Source organism: Urocampus carinirostris, chromosome 8 (genome assembly GCF_059441175.1).
Source record: "Urocampus carinirostris isolate Australia breed hairy pipefish chromosome 8, RoL_Ucar_1.0, whole genome shotgun sequence".
In the NCBI taxonomy this organism is placed as follows: domain Eukaryota; kingdom Metazoa; phylum Chordata; class Actinopteri; order Syngnathiformes; family Syngnathidae; genus Urocampus; species Urocampus carinirostris.
Window position 1 is genome coordinate 11,989,791 of NC_142356.1, and position 15,436 is coordinate 12,005,226.

The 15,436-nt window shown below is 43.7% G+C and overlaps 1 protein-coding gene and 1 pseudogene across 1 annotated transcript in view; one reads left to right on the forward strand and one right to left on the reverse strand.

Annotated features, from left to right (window-relative positions):
• sorcs3a (sortilin related VPS10 domain containing receptor 3a) overlaps positions 1-15,436 on the forward strand; it is a 333,093-nt gene that overhangs the window by 137,047 nt on the left and 180,610 nt on the right. The window contains exon 2 of the mRNA XM_088341620.1: positions 7,317-7,384. Coding sequence (XP_088197746.1) covers positions 7,317-7,384 — 68 coding nt within the window. The remainder of the gene's footprint in view (positions 1-7,316; positions 7,385-15,436) is intronic.
• Positions 1,845-1,982, reverse strand: LOC148360721 (U2 spliceosomal RNA; annotated as a pseudogene).

Sequence of the window (15,436 nt, forward strand, 5' to 3'; positions counted from 1 at the left end):
CAGGCAAACAGGAACTCAAACTAGGAATACTCACAAAACAGGTTTTTACTCAGAACGTGCAAACACAGGTTTCCTCAAGTCGACAGAACAGATTAATGCAGAACAGAAAACGCAATGAACCAGCAATACCCACAACCCGCCCTTAAGAAGCACACACGCAAATTAGACGATCTGCTACAGCCGGTGCCCAGGGGGCGGGGCCAGCCGGTCGCCACGGCGACCATGCTGGACATGACAGACAGCTTCCACCGCGAAAATCATGAGTAATGCAGCAGATTATGGATGAATGTGTACACTAGGTCCAAGTGCCGGTACGATGGCTCAAAAAGCATGTAACGTGCAACCCTCAAAGACAAGAAAACAAGCGTATTGGGTCAATATCACTCTAATATATACAGTATATATATACACATCTGTATAGATATAGATAGATAAATAGAGATATAGATAGAGGCGGCAGTAGCTCAGGAGGTAGAGCGCTCGTCTTGGGATCAAGAGATTGCAGTTCGAATCCCGGCTCCTCCGTGTTACATGTCGAAGTGTCCTTGCGTAGGACACTGAACCCCTAATACCCCCAATAAGCAGGTTAGCGCCTTACATGGCTGCATGGGCGCTATTGGGAAATGTGAAGCACACTGTAAAGCGCTTTGGGAAGTATTGACTTGAAAACCGCTATATACATGCAGATCATTTCATTTCATATCTATTGCTGCCTGTTTCCTCTCAACCTGACTTCCCCAATCCCTTAATAAAGCATTGTGTTAAACGTAATGCATTTGGGTCCCCTGGTTGTACCGGTCGTGCCAGACAGCCTTGTCCCTATTCTCCCGTTTTAGTGTCTACTACAAAGTACTACTACAGAAATATTGCAAAATACTAAAAGATTACTAGAAAAGTGAATGCAGTGTTTAATAACAGTGACTTAGTATATTATTTTGCTTTCTGAAATGAAAAACAATGCTGCAGAAATATTACAAGACCCTAACTACTTCAGTATTTTTTTTTACCTTTTTTTTCTTCTGTTTTTCTTATCTTGTATTTCTTTTAAACGTTTTCCTTCTATCCTTCATTTCTTCTTTGGTTAGATTTATTTTTATTGTCTTCCTTCCTCTTTTTCCCTCTTATCTTCTTTTAACTTTATATTTTGCTTTTTCCAAGAAAAGTCGGGCAAAAAATATTGGAAATTGTTATTTATGGTCACTTCAAGTTTCTGTAGTTTTAATCCTTTCTTGTGCTTTTTTGATTCTTTGTACTTTGTATTTTCTTTACGATTTTATTTCAGCACTCGTTTTCGGTCACACGACGGAATACAGCAACGTCTAATGCTCAAATGATAAATACTGACCCTTTAACCTCCATATTAAGGCTTAGGCTTCAAACTATGATCTTAAGGTCCAAAATTGGCCCCGGGGCTGCAAGTTTGAGACACCTGTAGTAAGGCACGTTTTGGGACCTTAGAAAGGGTGCAGAAATTATAAAGCAGGCCTTAATCTATATACCGTAAATTCCGGACTATAGAGCGCACCTGATTATAAGCTGCACCCACCACATTTTAAGAGGAAAACCGATTTTGTACATACACAAGCCGCACCTGTATATAAGCCGCATGCGCCCACATTTAAACATGTAACACAAACACAAAATTAACCCAACCCGACTTCAAGTCCCACGATTGAAACTAAATGTGGGGGTTTTTAAGGGTTATTGATCTATCTTCGTTATTCATTATCCATTATCCGTTATCGGTCAGTTCATAATACGCTACAAAGCCTAGGAGCCGGGACACTTACTCTCAGCCAAAAGGCCAAGCTAAGGTCCTAGTCCTAAAGCCATGCTGCGATCATTGCGAATGCACCGTTCCCGGAGGTACTGCAATACCGGGCCGATGCGTGGAGTGGACAGAGCAAGCTCATATTCCATCTCCGAAATGCAAAAATCAAAGATGGTGACTTCATAGAAAGTACACAAAAGGGCCAAGCTAAGGACCTAGCACATCAAAGTCACCAAAATTGAAACTAAATGGGGTTTTGGGGTTTTTAAGGGTTATTGATCTATCTTCGTTATTCATTATCCATTATCCGTTATCGGTCAGTTCATAATACGCTACAAAGCCTAGGAGCCGGGACACTTACTCTCAGCCAAAAGGCCAAGCTAAGGTCCTAGCCCTAAAGCCTTGCTGCGATCATTGCGAATGCACCGTTCCCGGAGGTACTGCTATACCGGGCCGATGCGTGGAGTGGACAAAGCAAGCTCATATTCCATGTCCTTCATTAATGTCCACAGTCCAAAAACCACAGCCGGCAAAATGAACGGAAAATGATACCGGTACTTAATGTTTGATGCAGACCTGCAGAGTCCGGGTCCCGTTGAAAGTATTCCAAGGAAAAAAGTGTATATTTCCAAGGGTAAGGGTGGGAAAAATATATCAGATGAACACATTTACTCACGCAACTCCTTTTTCTTTAACCAACTTTTTACCCCCTCTTTTTTCCTTGTCTGTCCCTCACCTTTAGCGGTCCCCACTTAAACTCGGCACCCCGCGTTTGTTCCGCCCCTCACTTTTCGTTCACCCGTGCAAAACATATCAGAATAAGTGCCTAAAATAAATACATAACAAAAATATACAGTTACAAATACATATTATACATGGGTTATACATATTTACAAAGAAAGACGGTACACCGAGAGAGTTTTCAAAGCTTTAATAATAATAATATAGCTTTCGTCCCAAAATTAATGGTAGCAACGCTCGAGCGCCGCTGGCGGCTGTTAGAAAAATTACATAAATTGGCCGCATCACTGAATAAGCCGCAGGGTTGAAATTTAGGGGAAAAAAGTACCGGCTTATAGTCCGGAATTTACGGTACACATTTTCCTCAATCCGTAGACTAAATGTGTAGTCACATGGCTCTTTGTCTAATTAGAAGAGCTTGAGGAGTTGAAGTGCAGTGATTTATGTAGGAAAGACACATCCTTAGAAGGCCCCAGTATTGATCTTGTATGTGGATCAGGTGGTTTCTTTCAGCATCTCCTGCGAGTCCAACCTGTCAGGAAGCACTTAATCCTCTGTCAGGAGAAGCACTCTGTTGGTGGTGCTTGGAGAAAAGATCAGAGATGATGGGCTTGTATGTGATGCAGATATGGGGACTACCACTGCGATTTTATCATTGGTGCATGATAAATGTATTCCAAGTTGAAGGCACTAATGATTCATCTTTAAGGGAAAACCAAGTATCCTGGGTTGCCGGTCCAACTGTTGCATGGTTTCCACTACATGTTGTTTTGGTTGTAATAATTTATAAATACAGTAATCTCTTTTATCAAGGTTAATGTTGACAAAAAGCCCCCAACGTTCAAACTTACCCCGAGATGACGTCTTTACCAGCTGAGAGTATATGACTGTAACTCAATAACAACTTTAGATCTACAAAAGAGAAGATAGAATAAATCAATGGCATTTATTTCCATTAGACAAAAGTAAAACAAAATTGGAGGGCTTCTCCTTTCAGTGTAAGAAAATTATTTGGAGAGTGCCTGGCCAGCTAGCAGCATGCTAGCATCAGGGATCCTTGGAATGAGACAGGTCTCCATGATGATTTAAATTAAAGTGTCACGAATGTTGTGGTTTCTCACGAGTTGTAGCTCCAAGTCATCAGTTTCTTGGATCTTTCGTTGATGAGATACAGCAGGGGCGGCTTGAGAGAGTTGTTAGTCAAGCAGTTGCAGTGGGCCCGACCTGAAGCCTAGCTATTGCCTTCACTAGTCTTGTTTTCTTTGAAAAATATTTGAAAAGGTTATTTTTTTCTATCTGCGCTTGTGACTGATCAATCAACATAAATAGAGTCATCCATGTGTTGTATGTGTCACGGACCAGGAACTGAAACAGGATCCAAATGCGTTAATTTTACTCAGCTTTATTTAGAAGAAGGAAAGACCTTGCACCCACGATCTGGGGATTGTCGGTCTCGGGTAGCAGATCGCTGGGAACGCGGAAGTGGCACCTCCGTGTTTAGCGAAGGCAATGTTGAGCGCAAGAAAAAACAGGTCGATGGCCGGGACGGAGGAGCAAAAACATAAACGGGTCCAGAAAAGAGGTCGGCAACGGGAATCAGACGGATAACGGGGCAGGATAGTCAGGAGTCACAAAAGCTTGCCTAGCGGGTAGTGTAGGTTCGCAGACGATCCGACAAGTGTTGTCAGGAAGGCGGGGGTTTGAAAAGAGTACAACAGCCAATCAGGGTCCGTGGCTGTTGGCGCCAACGGAGCAGACTCAGGTGCCTCGTATCAGTAATCATGACAGTACGCTTAAGTCAAGTCAAGTCATGTTTATTTGACGCCCTTAATCACAAGGAATCTCAAACGGCTGTGCAAACCACAGACTATTATTACACCATCCCCTGATCTAAAACCTACACAAGGGCAAAGAAAAACTCAAAAACCTTCATATAAACAGTTTGAAAATTTACATTGGGTAAAGGCTCACTGTATATTGGAACAATAACGGCTATTATAGTATCGTAGCATGATACGTTCTCAAAATTAATTCACAATGTTATATCAGTTTTGGTCATATATCATGTCAAGTCATATTTATCTGTGACGCCCTTTATCACAAAGAGTCTCAAAGGGCTGCACAGACAGCATATTATTGCAAACAACAGACTATAATTACACCATCCCCTGATCTAGACCCTACATGAGGGCAAGGAAAAGATCAAAAACCTTGACATAAGGAAAATGAGGAAACCTTGAGAAGTGACCGTACATGAGGCAATACCCCTTCCAGAATGTTGCAATAATAAACAATACACAGACATCGTCAACATGAAATATAGACCATTCATAACCTAATGAATATAAGTGTGTTTTAAGCCTAGATTTAAACAGGTTGCAGATCGAATCTCAGAGGGCAGAGCATTCCACAGCACTGGGGCCTGAAGGCAGAACGCTCTCGAACCTGTGGATCTCTTCTTGGCTCTTGGGATCACTAGTAGACCAAAGTTTTCAGAGCGAAGGCTCCGGACCGGAACATAGGAGGAAATTAAATCTGATAGATATGAGGGAGCAAGTCCATGTATGATTTTGTTTAATACCAACAGAACCCTAAAATCACATCTTAAGCTAACAGGGAGCCAATGCAGGTTAGCTGAAATCGGGGTAATGCGATCAAACTTGTTGATTTAGTAGAGAATGGTTGGAAAACTCTGAAACAAGCAAGCTTTTTGCAAGCGGGAGAAGGTTTTGTCCGCCACTTTCAGCAAAGAGGTATGATCTTTAGCCCAAGCCTGACCGACATTTTGGGCCAGGTTGGTTCGATGAAGTTTGGCCCAAACTTCTTTCTTCCTGATTAATCACGTACGAAAAGGACCTGGCTTACTAATTTGCAAGCTGAACAACCCCCTCCTTACCTCTGTATGGCTTACCAACCCGTCTGTGAAAAATATACAGCCCAGAGTTAATGGCTCCAAAACAAAAAATGACTCCCAGCTTCACCAACTCTCACTACCAATGAACAACCTTTAAGCGCATCGGTTCAGGTTCAATTGACAATTGTAATGCACACATTTCAATTAACCACTGCCCCGACATCCTCTCCCAAGTAGAATACCCGGCAAAAGAAATAAGCAGAGTGGCCTTATCATCAAATTTAGCTCTTTTCACCTTGAATTCAGCAATCATTGTGTTCTTATATTCCCCATCCCCACACAAAGTCCTGAAGTGTTCCTTCAGTTATGCCGATAGGAGGCTTGTCATGATTGCCGATTCAAGGCACCTGTCACTGCCCAATTGGCGCCAACAGCCCTGAAAGCTGATTGGCTAACCCCCCGCTTTCAAGAGAACACTGTCAGATCGTTGCGAACAGATGCTCCCAGCTAGGCAAGCTCACACTTTCAGACATTTTTCCTGCCCTGTTTTCCTCTGCCTGATACCCGTTGCCGACCTGTTTCTGGACCCGATTCTGCCCTGTTCTGCCATCCCGACATCCGACCTGTTTTGCTCCGCTATCTGCCTGACATCTGTTTCCGAACTCGATGCAGCCCATGCTCTCCCGTCCCGGATAACGACTAGTATTCCTGCAAATCTACGGTCATCCTCGCTCGACACGTCCTCGTTTCCAGCCACCTGCTACCCTTGTCCGTCAACCATCGGATCATGGAAGTATGCCCTACTCTCCCTCTTTATTAATAAAACTGAGTAAACGGGCGCTATTGGGTCCTGTGTCCTTTTCTGGCCCGTGACAAGGCTAGGTAACTTGGTATATCAAATCATGCAGATCGGATACTGTCTTCCATCCTGTTCTGTGAAACATGAGAATCCATATCTTTTATTCATCTACTTATTTTGCTCAACATAGTTTGGATGGAAATACGAAGTAATCACACATCGTACTACGATTCACATGTTTGATCACTCCTGGATGTGCCAAATTTCACACAGCGCTAATCAGCCAAGCAACGTCACGTAATATTTTGCAGCAATTGATGTCCAAGCGGGACACACCATTGCTTTTATACAAGATGAGTCGGTGCGTCTTGACCCCTTCAACCGAACCCATGAGACAGGCTCACCGTACCCCCAGGGTTCGATCTAACCCAGGTCAACAGCCACTGACCTGGAGAAACAAAAAGGCAGAAATGCTCTGGACACAGCCCAATCTCACAGACCCAATTTTTTTCTGCTCCCATTCAACCTATCAATATACCGCTGTTGTTTTTCAAATCTCTTGGGTCCCTCTCTTTCTTTCTGTAGAGAGACCATAGTGTTATGAACCAGAACGGACTCTCGGATCCAATAGCGTTAGTTTCAAAAGAGTTTTTATTTGATAGAGTTGTTGGAGCTGGCTTGGGACGTCGGCGCTTGTCGGTCGTCAGCCTCTTTGGGCGGAATGGCAGCTCCGTTACGGGTAGACGGAAGGTACAGCTTAGCGGGTAAGTCGATGGCCGGGGCGGGAGAGTAGGTCGCAAAACGTGGAACGGAAGCAGGTCAAAAACGGAAGGCAGGCATGAATCGGGTAAGAGGAGTCGTGGGTACCTTGTAGTCTGGAGAAACACTCGGGGATACAAAGAGTACACTCGGACGTCCTTCTCTGGACGCAGTGGAGAACGCCAGCCAATCAGGAAGTGCGCTCCAGCGCGCCAAACGATTGCCCCAGGTGACTTCACTTAGGCAATCACGACACATAGTACCTCGTCTGTGGAATGTACTTAAGAATAGCGTGTTTCAAATATCTTAAAAAGAAAAAAAAAAACGTAATTACCAGTCCGTCAAAGCTAAAGCTTCATTTTTAACTGAATTCCATTTTTTCCCCCACACAGGTAATCTTGATACTAACGAAGCTGTACGACTTTCATATTGGCAGTGTCACTGAGAGCACCCTTTGGAGGTAAGTAAACAGCTCATATAACACCTTAAGTCTAACTATTGTTATATCCATTAATTTTAGAGCAATAGCAAAATATGGGATTCTTTAACACGCAATTGTGTCGAAGCTTAATTACAGATATGGCTCGGCATGTACTTTTTCGGATTATCAGTTGAATTAAACACAGGCACGCATTTAAAAGCAACACTGCTACCCATTTTCATTCTTATGAAAGTGTCATATAACACTCCTTGGCCTGGATTTGGATGGTCCACAGTCCAATTATAGGACAACACTAATACCTAATAAATGATGTTTGGCATTCACGAGAGCTGGTCAGTTATCAGCAGTAATTTACTGTGTTTCTAGGAGACCCTTGCTAAGCAAAAATGAAACTGTCACTGTTGATCCAATGTTAGGTGTTGTTCATAAAATAATGGACAAATTCCACCCTGCTCTCCACCAGTTAATTGCTTATTATTGTGCAGTGGCGGGGCATGCATTTCACACCAAGGCTTCTTATTCGTGCTACGTCTGAATCAACTCGACCCTCAGCTATTTTATGGCTAGAAAACATTTACAACAGCTACAGCTCCGACACATATAAAAAAAAAATCATCAATAACCTACTAACATGGCAATATTATTTAAAATCACATCACATCTTAAGCTAACAGGGAGCCAATGCAGGTTAGCTAAAATCGGGGTAATGTGATCACTTTCTTGTCTTGGTTAAAAGCCTCGCTGCAGCATTTTGTACCAGCTGAAGGCTCTTGATTTTGGATTTCAGTAATCGAGACGGGGGGTAACAAAGGCATGAATTATAATCTCCGCATCCGACAGACGGCATGGGGCGAAATTTAGCAATGTTGCGAAAATCGAAAAAAGCTGTTCTACTAATATTAACGTGTGCTTGAAAGGACAGATTGGGGTCAAATATGACACCTACATTTTTGACTGAGTCACTCTGGGTGATATTACATTTGTCAATGTTCAGATCTGTTTTTGAGAACATGTCACGGCATTTAGATGGACCAATAACTAACATTTCGGTCTTTTCAGAGACTCAGTGAAGCAGGCCCTCAAATTTCCAGTTTAGTGTGGCAGATTCCTCCATCAGAAGATATAGTTGAGTGTCATCTGCGTAGCAATGGAAACTGATATTATACTTTCGAGTTATATCACCTAATAGAAGCATGTAAATGCTGAAAAGAAGGGGGCCAAGTACTGAGCCCTGCGGAACACCACAGGTAACACCAAAGGGCTCAGATGTCAGTGATGAAGCGCCGGAGACCATTGCCAGTAAAAGATCATTGGTTACCTTCATCAGGGCTGTCTCTGTAAAATGGTTAGGCCTGAATCCTGATTGCATAGAGTCAAAATGATTGTTCTAGGATATGAAATCATTCCGCTGCTATGCCACAATTTTTCAAGTAGAATAGAATAGAATAGAATAGAATATACCTTTATTGTCATTGTTACAAATGGGCTAACATATTGTGACAACGAAATTGGGCATGACACTCCAGTTTTACACATAGTGAGGGTATGAGCAAGAAGATAAAGGAACAGAGAAGATAATGTTATAAAACAAGGGGAATAAGGCTATAGTTATAATTTACATGGTATTTACACAAGAATGTCAGCATGTGGGATGTTACATACAGGGTTGTCGTGATAACGTTGTAGCGTAACGGTTGTGCAATATTGCATTTGGTGCAAAGTCATCATGGTGCAAAAATAGTCCGCATATACATTGGTGCAAGCATAGACATCATAGTGCAAAAAAAGGAAATGGTCAGACATTGTGCAATTTGAGCATTAAACGTAGTGCAGTCGACATGTGCAAGAACAAGACTTGAGTAACATTATTTTCGTATGAGGTAGTGTTGGCACGAGTTTTCAGTTTTTGTGCGGTGTCTGTTGAGCAGTGAACAAACATAGTGCAGACAACATGTACGTGAGTACCATTTTACATACGTGTGAGGTATTTTTTTTTTTTTTGCAACAGTTTTCAGTTGTTTGTGCGGTGTCTGTTTAGGGTGGTAATGGCTGTGGGGAAGAAACTGTCTCTGAGTCTGTTCGTTTTTGCTTTGTGTGACCTGTAGCGCTTGCCGGAAGGCAGCAGGTCGAAGAGATGGTGGCCGGGGTGAGAAAAGTCCTTGACGATGTTTTCTGCTCTGCTGAGGTAGCGAGAGCAGGCAATGTCCTCCAGACTGGGCAGAGAGCAGCCGACAATTCTCTGGGCTGTTTTTATGATCCTCTGGAGCTTTTTCCTGTCTGCTGCTGTGCACCCCGCATACCACACCGTGATGCAGTATGTTAGGATGCTCTCCACTGTGGCTTTGTAGAAAGACACCTGCAGCTGCTGTTTTAGGTTATTTTTCCTGAGCAATCTCAGGAAGTGCAGTCGCTGCTGGGCCTTCCCTACCACCGCTCTGGTGTTTGCAGACCAGGAGAGGTCGTCGGCGATGTGCACGCCCAGAAATTTGAACGAGTGGACTCTCTCTACGCAGTCTCCTTTTATGATGAGTGGTGCTGGATTCCTGCTATTCCTTCTGAAATCCAGAATCAGTTCTTTTGTTTTTGTTGTGTTCAATATGAGGTGGTTTTCCGAGCACCACGTTGAAAGTGACTCAACCTCATCCCTGTATGCCGCCTTGTCCCCTTCAGAGATGAGGCCGATCAAGGTGGTGTCGTCAGCAAACTTAATAATAGTGTTTGTGGGGTGGGTCGGTGAGCAGTCGGAGCTGTAGAGGGTGAAAAGCAGGGGGCTCAGTGCACAACCTTGGGGGGAGCCAGTGTTCAGTGTTAGGGTGGGAGAGACGTGGGTACCGAGTTTCACCGACTGTGGGCGGTTGGAGAGGAAGTCCATTATCCAGTGGCAGATGGAGGGAGAGAGTCCTAGGTGTGCAAGTTTCTCCACCAGGATCTCCGGGATAATGGTGTTGAAGGCTGAGCTGAAGTCCAGGAAGAGCATTCTGACGTAGCTCCCCCGGTGGTCCAGGTGTTTCAGCACGGTGTGAAGTGCTGTGTTTATGGCGTCGTCAGTGGAGCGGTTTGCCCTGTAGGCAAACTGGTGGGGGTCCAGTGTGAGTGGCAGGGAGTTTTTGATGTGCCGGGACACTAACCTCTCGAAGCACTTCATGACCACAGGCGTGAGAGCTACAGGCCTGTAGTCGTTGAGGCTTTCCACTGCTGACTTTTTGGGGACGGGAATGATGGTGGAGGTTTTGAGGCAAGGTGGGACGGTCGCCTGTGACAGGGACCGGTTGAAGATGGTGGTGAAGACCCCAGCCAGCGGATTGGAACAGTCCCTGAGTACCCTCCCTGGTACTCCATCCGGGCCAGTTGCCTTCCTGGGGTTTATGGTATTCAGCGCACGCCTGACTTCGTGCTCCTGAAATGTGAGGGAGTTGCTGCTGGTTGTTGATGGGTGTGATGTTGCTGTATGTGGCCTACCAGCTTCAAAGCGAGCGAAGAACTGATTAAGGTCCTCAGCTAGTGAAGCCTCAGCCTCAACAGTTGCCAGGTTGTGGCCTCTGAAGTTGGTGATGTGTTGGAGGCCCTGCCACATCCTCCTCGGGTCATTTCCAGCGAAGAGGTGCTCGATCCTCCTTGTGTAGGCTGATTTTGCTTCCTTGATGCCTCTCTTCAGGTCAGCCCTGGCCACCCCGTAAAGAGCCTTGTCTCCAGACCTGAAGGCGGTGTTGCGGTGTTTGAGGAGGGTGCGCACCTCGCTGGTCATCCAGGGTTTTTGATTTGGGTAGTTTTTGACTTTTTTATATACTGTGACTTCATCCGTGCAGTAACGGATGTAGGATAAAACAGTGTCAGTGAATTTCTGGAGGTCATGGTGTTCAAATACCTCCCAGCAAGTTTGATCAAAACAGTCCTGCAGCTTGGAGAGGGCTCCCTCAGGCCACGTTTGTATTGTCCTCGTTACAGGTTTTGTTTTCCTTCGGATGGGGGTGTATGAGGGGGTAAGGGATAGGCATATGTGATCCGAATTTACTAGGTGGGGGAGGGGGGAAGCTTTGTATGCGTTTTTGATGTTGCTGTAAACGCGGTCCAAAGTTTTTTCACCCCTTGTTGCACAGTTCACATGTTGATAGAATTTTGGAAGAACAGTCCTTAAACATGCATTATTAAAGTCGCCAGCGATAATGAAAGCTCCGTCGGGGTGTGCAAGCTGTTGAATGTTTATGGCAGCGAGTAGAAGGTTTAGCGCTGTGCTAGCGTTAGCATCCGGAGGAATGTAAACAGCTATCACAATGAGCACAGTTAGCTCTCGCGGTATATAGAATGGTCTACACGATACCGCGAGAAACTCTAGATCGGGCGAGCAGTGTGCATCAATAATTCTGCTGTTATTGCACCACGCATTATGTACGTAAATGCATAGTCCCCCACCTCTTTTTTTGCCGGAGTCTTCGTTGCGGTCGTATCGGTGTAGCGTGCGTCCTGTTAGCTGAACTGCAGCGTCGGGGATCCGCGGGTCAAGCCATGACTCCGTGATCACAAAAATGTTGCTATTCCGTACGAAGTTGTTAGTAGCTATCCGCAGCTCAAGCTCACTGATTTTGTGAACGATGGATCTGGCGTTGGTCAGGAAGATACTCGGAAGCGCTTGTCGGTGTGGTAGTCTTTTTAGCTTCTTCGCTAGGCCTCCCCGAGAACCTCGTTTTTGTTTACGTTCCCTCCGCCGTCTCCGTCGCTTGTTGGGCGGGCAGGTAACCCAGGGAGATCCCGGTGGTCTTCGTATGTCCTTTGGGATGTTGTTGTTGGTGTTGTAATCGTGAAATGAGTCGAAATCTAATCTTAGACCCAGGTTAATAAGTTCCTGGCGACTTAAGGTGATAGTTGCCGAACAGGTATTTATCAAAGAAAGGATGAGAGATAAAAGAACACTTAAAGTAAAAAGATTTACTGGAGAGCCACGTGAAGCCGCTGCGTATAGTCGCGCCGCCATGTTGGAAAAAAAAAAAAAAAAAAAAAAGTACTTTAGAAAGAAACGGTAGGTTTGACACATGTCTTTAATTACATAAGCATTCTGGATCAAGGTTGGGTCATTTCAGTGTAGGTTTAATAACAGCAGACTTAAAAGCCGCTGGAACTACAACCTGAGGAGAGTGATATGTTTATAATATTTAGAACTAAAGATCCAGGGACCCCAAAAAGACCTTTACTCAGCGAACCTGGAAGCGGGTCAAACAGGCAAGTGGTCGGTTTGGCCGTATTCACCACCAGTTTAGATTATCAAGTGGCAGCCAATGAGAGCCGACCGAGAGCAAACAAAACAGGAAAGCCCCCTGCAGAACTGACGCTAATGGAGAGCTAGCCGGACAAAATCACACCAACTACAAAACACGCTGCTAAAAATACAGACAAATATCCACAATGTCTACCCTTCAAGCAGAAATGAGCATTGTGCAATTGCTATTCACTACAATACCAGTCTGTTTCAGAGGTCACTTCAAATGTTGTGTAAATGGGATTTGCCATTCTGAAAGTGTTGTGTTCCTTCAATGAAATCACAGCTCTACAGGAAATAAACCAGATGGGTCAACCTGCAGAATATATTTCTTGAGTCCCCAGTGCGTAGATTATTTTGCATAATTGCAGGCAGGAACATTCCTCGTTATAGGCCTAATTTTAAAACAAAATCTGTTTGGGAATATTTTAAAGGTCTAAAATGCAGTGCCTTCTATCAGTCTTCGTCTTTTAGACAGGCTTGATTGTACAGGCTGACCCCAAACAATCGGTAACTGTTTACCAATCAAATAAAACCAAGAGTGATGGCAGAAAAACATTTTATTTAGAGCAATACAAACCTTAATAGATGCTATTAAAAAAAAATACTTGCTATGGATGTCAAGTCCAGAACGGAGACACGACCCACTCGCATAACGTTTCTCATATTTTTATTTGGGAAGAAGGGAAAGGAGTGCACACACGATCCGGTGATCAGTGGTCGCGGGGAGCATGTCGCTCTAAACGCTGAAGTGACGCTTTCGTGGCGAGCTATGGCGGTGTCGGGAGCGGAAAAAACTGGTCAGTAGCCGGGACAAGAGAGCAAAAACGTGGTCGGGTTCGGAAACAAGTCGAAAGCCAGGGGAGGAGAGTAGACATGGTCGAGAAATAAAACGGATCGTTATTCGGGACGAGAGAACAGACATGGTCGAGATCAAAACAGGTCGTAACTCGGGATGGGGGAGCAGACGTGGTCGAGATCAAACAAAATGTAGTGGAAGACAAACAGGAGCAAAAGTATGGGATAGGCGAAAAAGGGCTTGCCGTCTAAAAACAGATTTGCGGATGGACCGACAAAAGGTGACTGACAGGACAGAGTTTAAATACTGACAGGGAGCCAATCCGTCAACAAGCTGCAGCTGGCGTCACACGGGCGGGACTAATTGGGCGCCATGGCAACCTTGACACACACAGGCGCGGCCAATTGGGCGCCATGGCAACCATGACAATAGATGTGTCCTCCTGTATAAACACATTCTTAAAAAGTTGCTGTTTTCCCCATTGACTTCTGCAGCACCGTAAATTCCAAGTCACAATATACTCCACAACCCTGAAGCTGTGTGAGAACTGTTCAGCAACTTTGTGATCACTAGATTCGGTGAGGTCCCCTGGCCTCCCAGATTGCCACTTTGTGATTATTTTTCTTGTGGGGCTATGTCGAAATTTAAGTCAACCTAATTTTACCAAGAATTCTCGATGAGTTAAAACAAAAAACACATGATCACTTTGATTGTTGGCAATCAGTGAAGGATTGCTCACTCAATGATTTTGATCATGTCTGCTGATTGTCGCTCTTTTTCAGTCAGCCAAATATCTTTTATGTTTAGACCAATTGGAAGCAACCTCACTATTGCTATATGTATGTATATATTGCCCCGTAGTTCACATTTTTGATGCAAACTGATCTGCATCTCACTGCCACAAGTTCTTTCAATCCCACAGGGGAAAAAACAAGTTTATTGAAAGCAGTTAAACAGAATTGCAGCTCTTTATTGCAGTGAGCACGTAGTTACAGCTCTTGATGTTTCACTAACTCAAAAAAGGAAGACTATAGGGAAAAAAATCGTATAGCCTGAGATAAAGTACGTGTATTCAATTATTTGGATTGTGACATTTTGGACAGGTTAGAAGTCTCAAAATGTGGCTTCTTTTTTCAAAAGGTGCTGCAGTTTATGTGGAAATTCATGGCATATTTAAAATCTGACTCTGGTGGGCAGTGTTCCCTCTATGCTGGTTTAAGATCAGGTAATTGTGTAATTTTGTAACTGTAATCCTGTGCAGTCCTTTGAGACATTTTTGTGATTAAGGGCTATAGAAATAAATTTGACTTGACTTGACTCGACTTGACTAAGCTGCGCGCGTAATTGCGCACTGCTCGCACATTCTCAGCGCAGACGAAAATCTAGCCAGCGCACAAAAATCAGGGCTCAAAATTACTAATTAAGAAGTGACTTAAGTCAAAGTTACAGTGCATGAAGGTAAAAATACACGGTTTCCCCTGACGTTGTGTCCTAAATGCGGTATTTTGAAGTCGAGTCGAAGTAGAACGAAGTTGAGTGAAGTTAGTAGAGTTTGTCGAGAACCGGCTTCTTCGGGTCGGCCCACTAAAAGGCACCGGCTCTTTCGGGTCCTAAACGGCTCTTCGGGTTGTTTTTGCTTCTTTAATCCCAACATGACCAAATATTATGTACAATTATTCGCAAAATGACTAAAAGGAATTGAGGAATAGAAAAAAAAAGAAAAAAATACCGAAATGAAAAATTAGTGAAAAGCTGAGAAAAAAGAAACAAAAGGAAGAGAAAAAAAGGAAACATTTAGAAAAAAGCCAGAAAAAAAAGAAAAAGAAATGTAGGAAAAAAGTAAATGGAGAACAAAAAGAAAAAAGTAACAGCCCGGAAAAAATAAACACAATGAGATTTTTTTTAAAGGGATTTAAAAAAAAAGTAAAAAAAAAAAAAATGGAAAAAAAGAAGAAAAAGTTTGTGTTGCATTCAAATAATTTCCAATTATATCAAGTGAATCTTGTTGGCAACATTATAC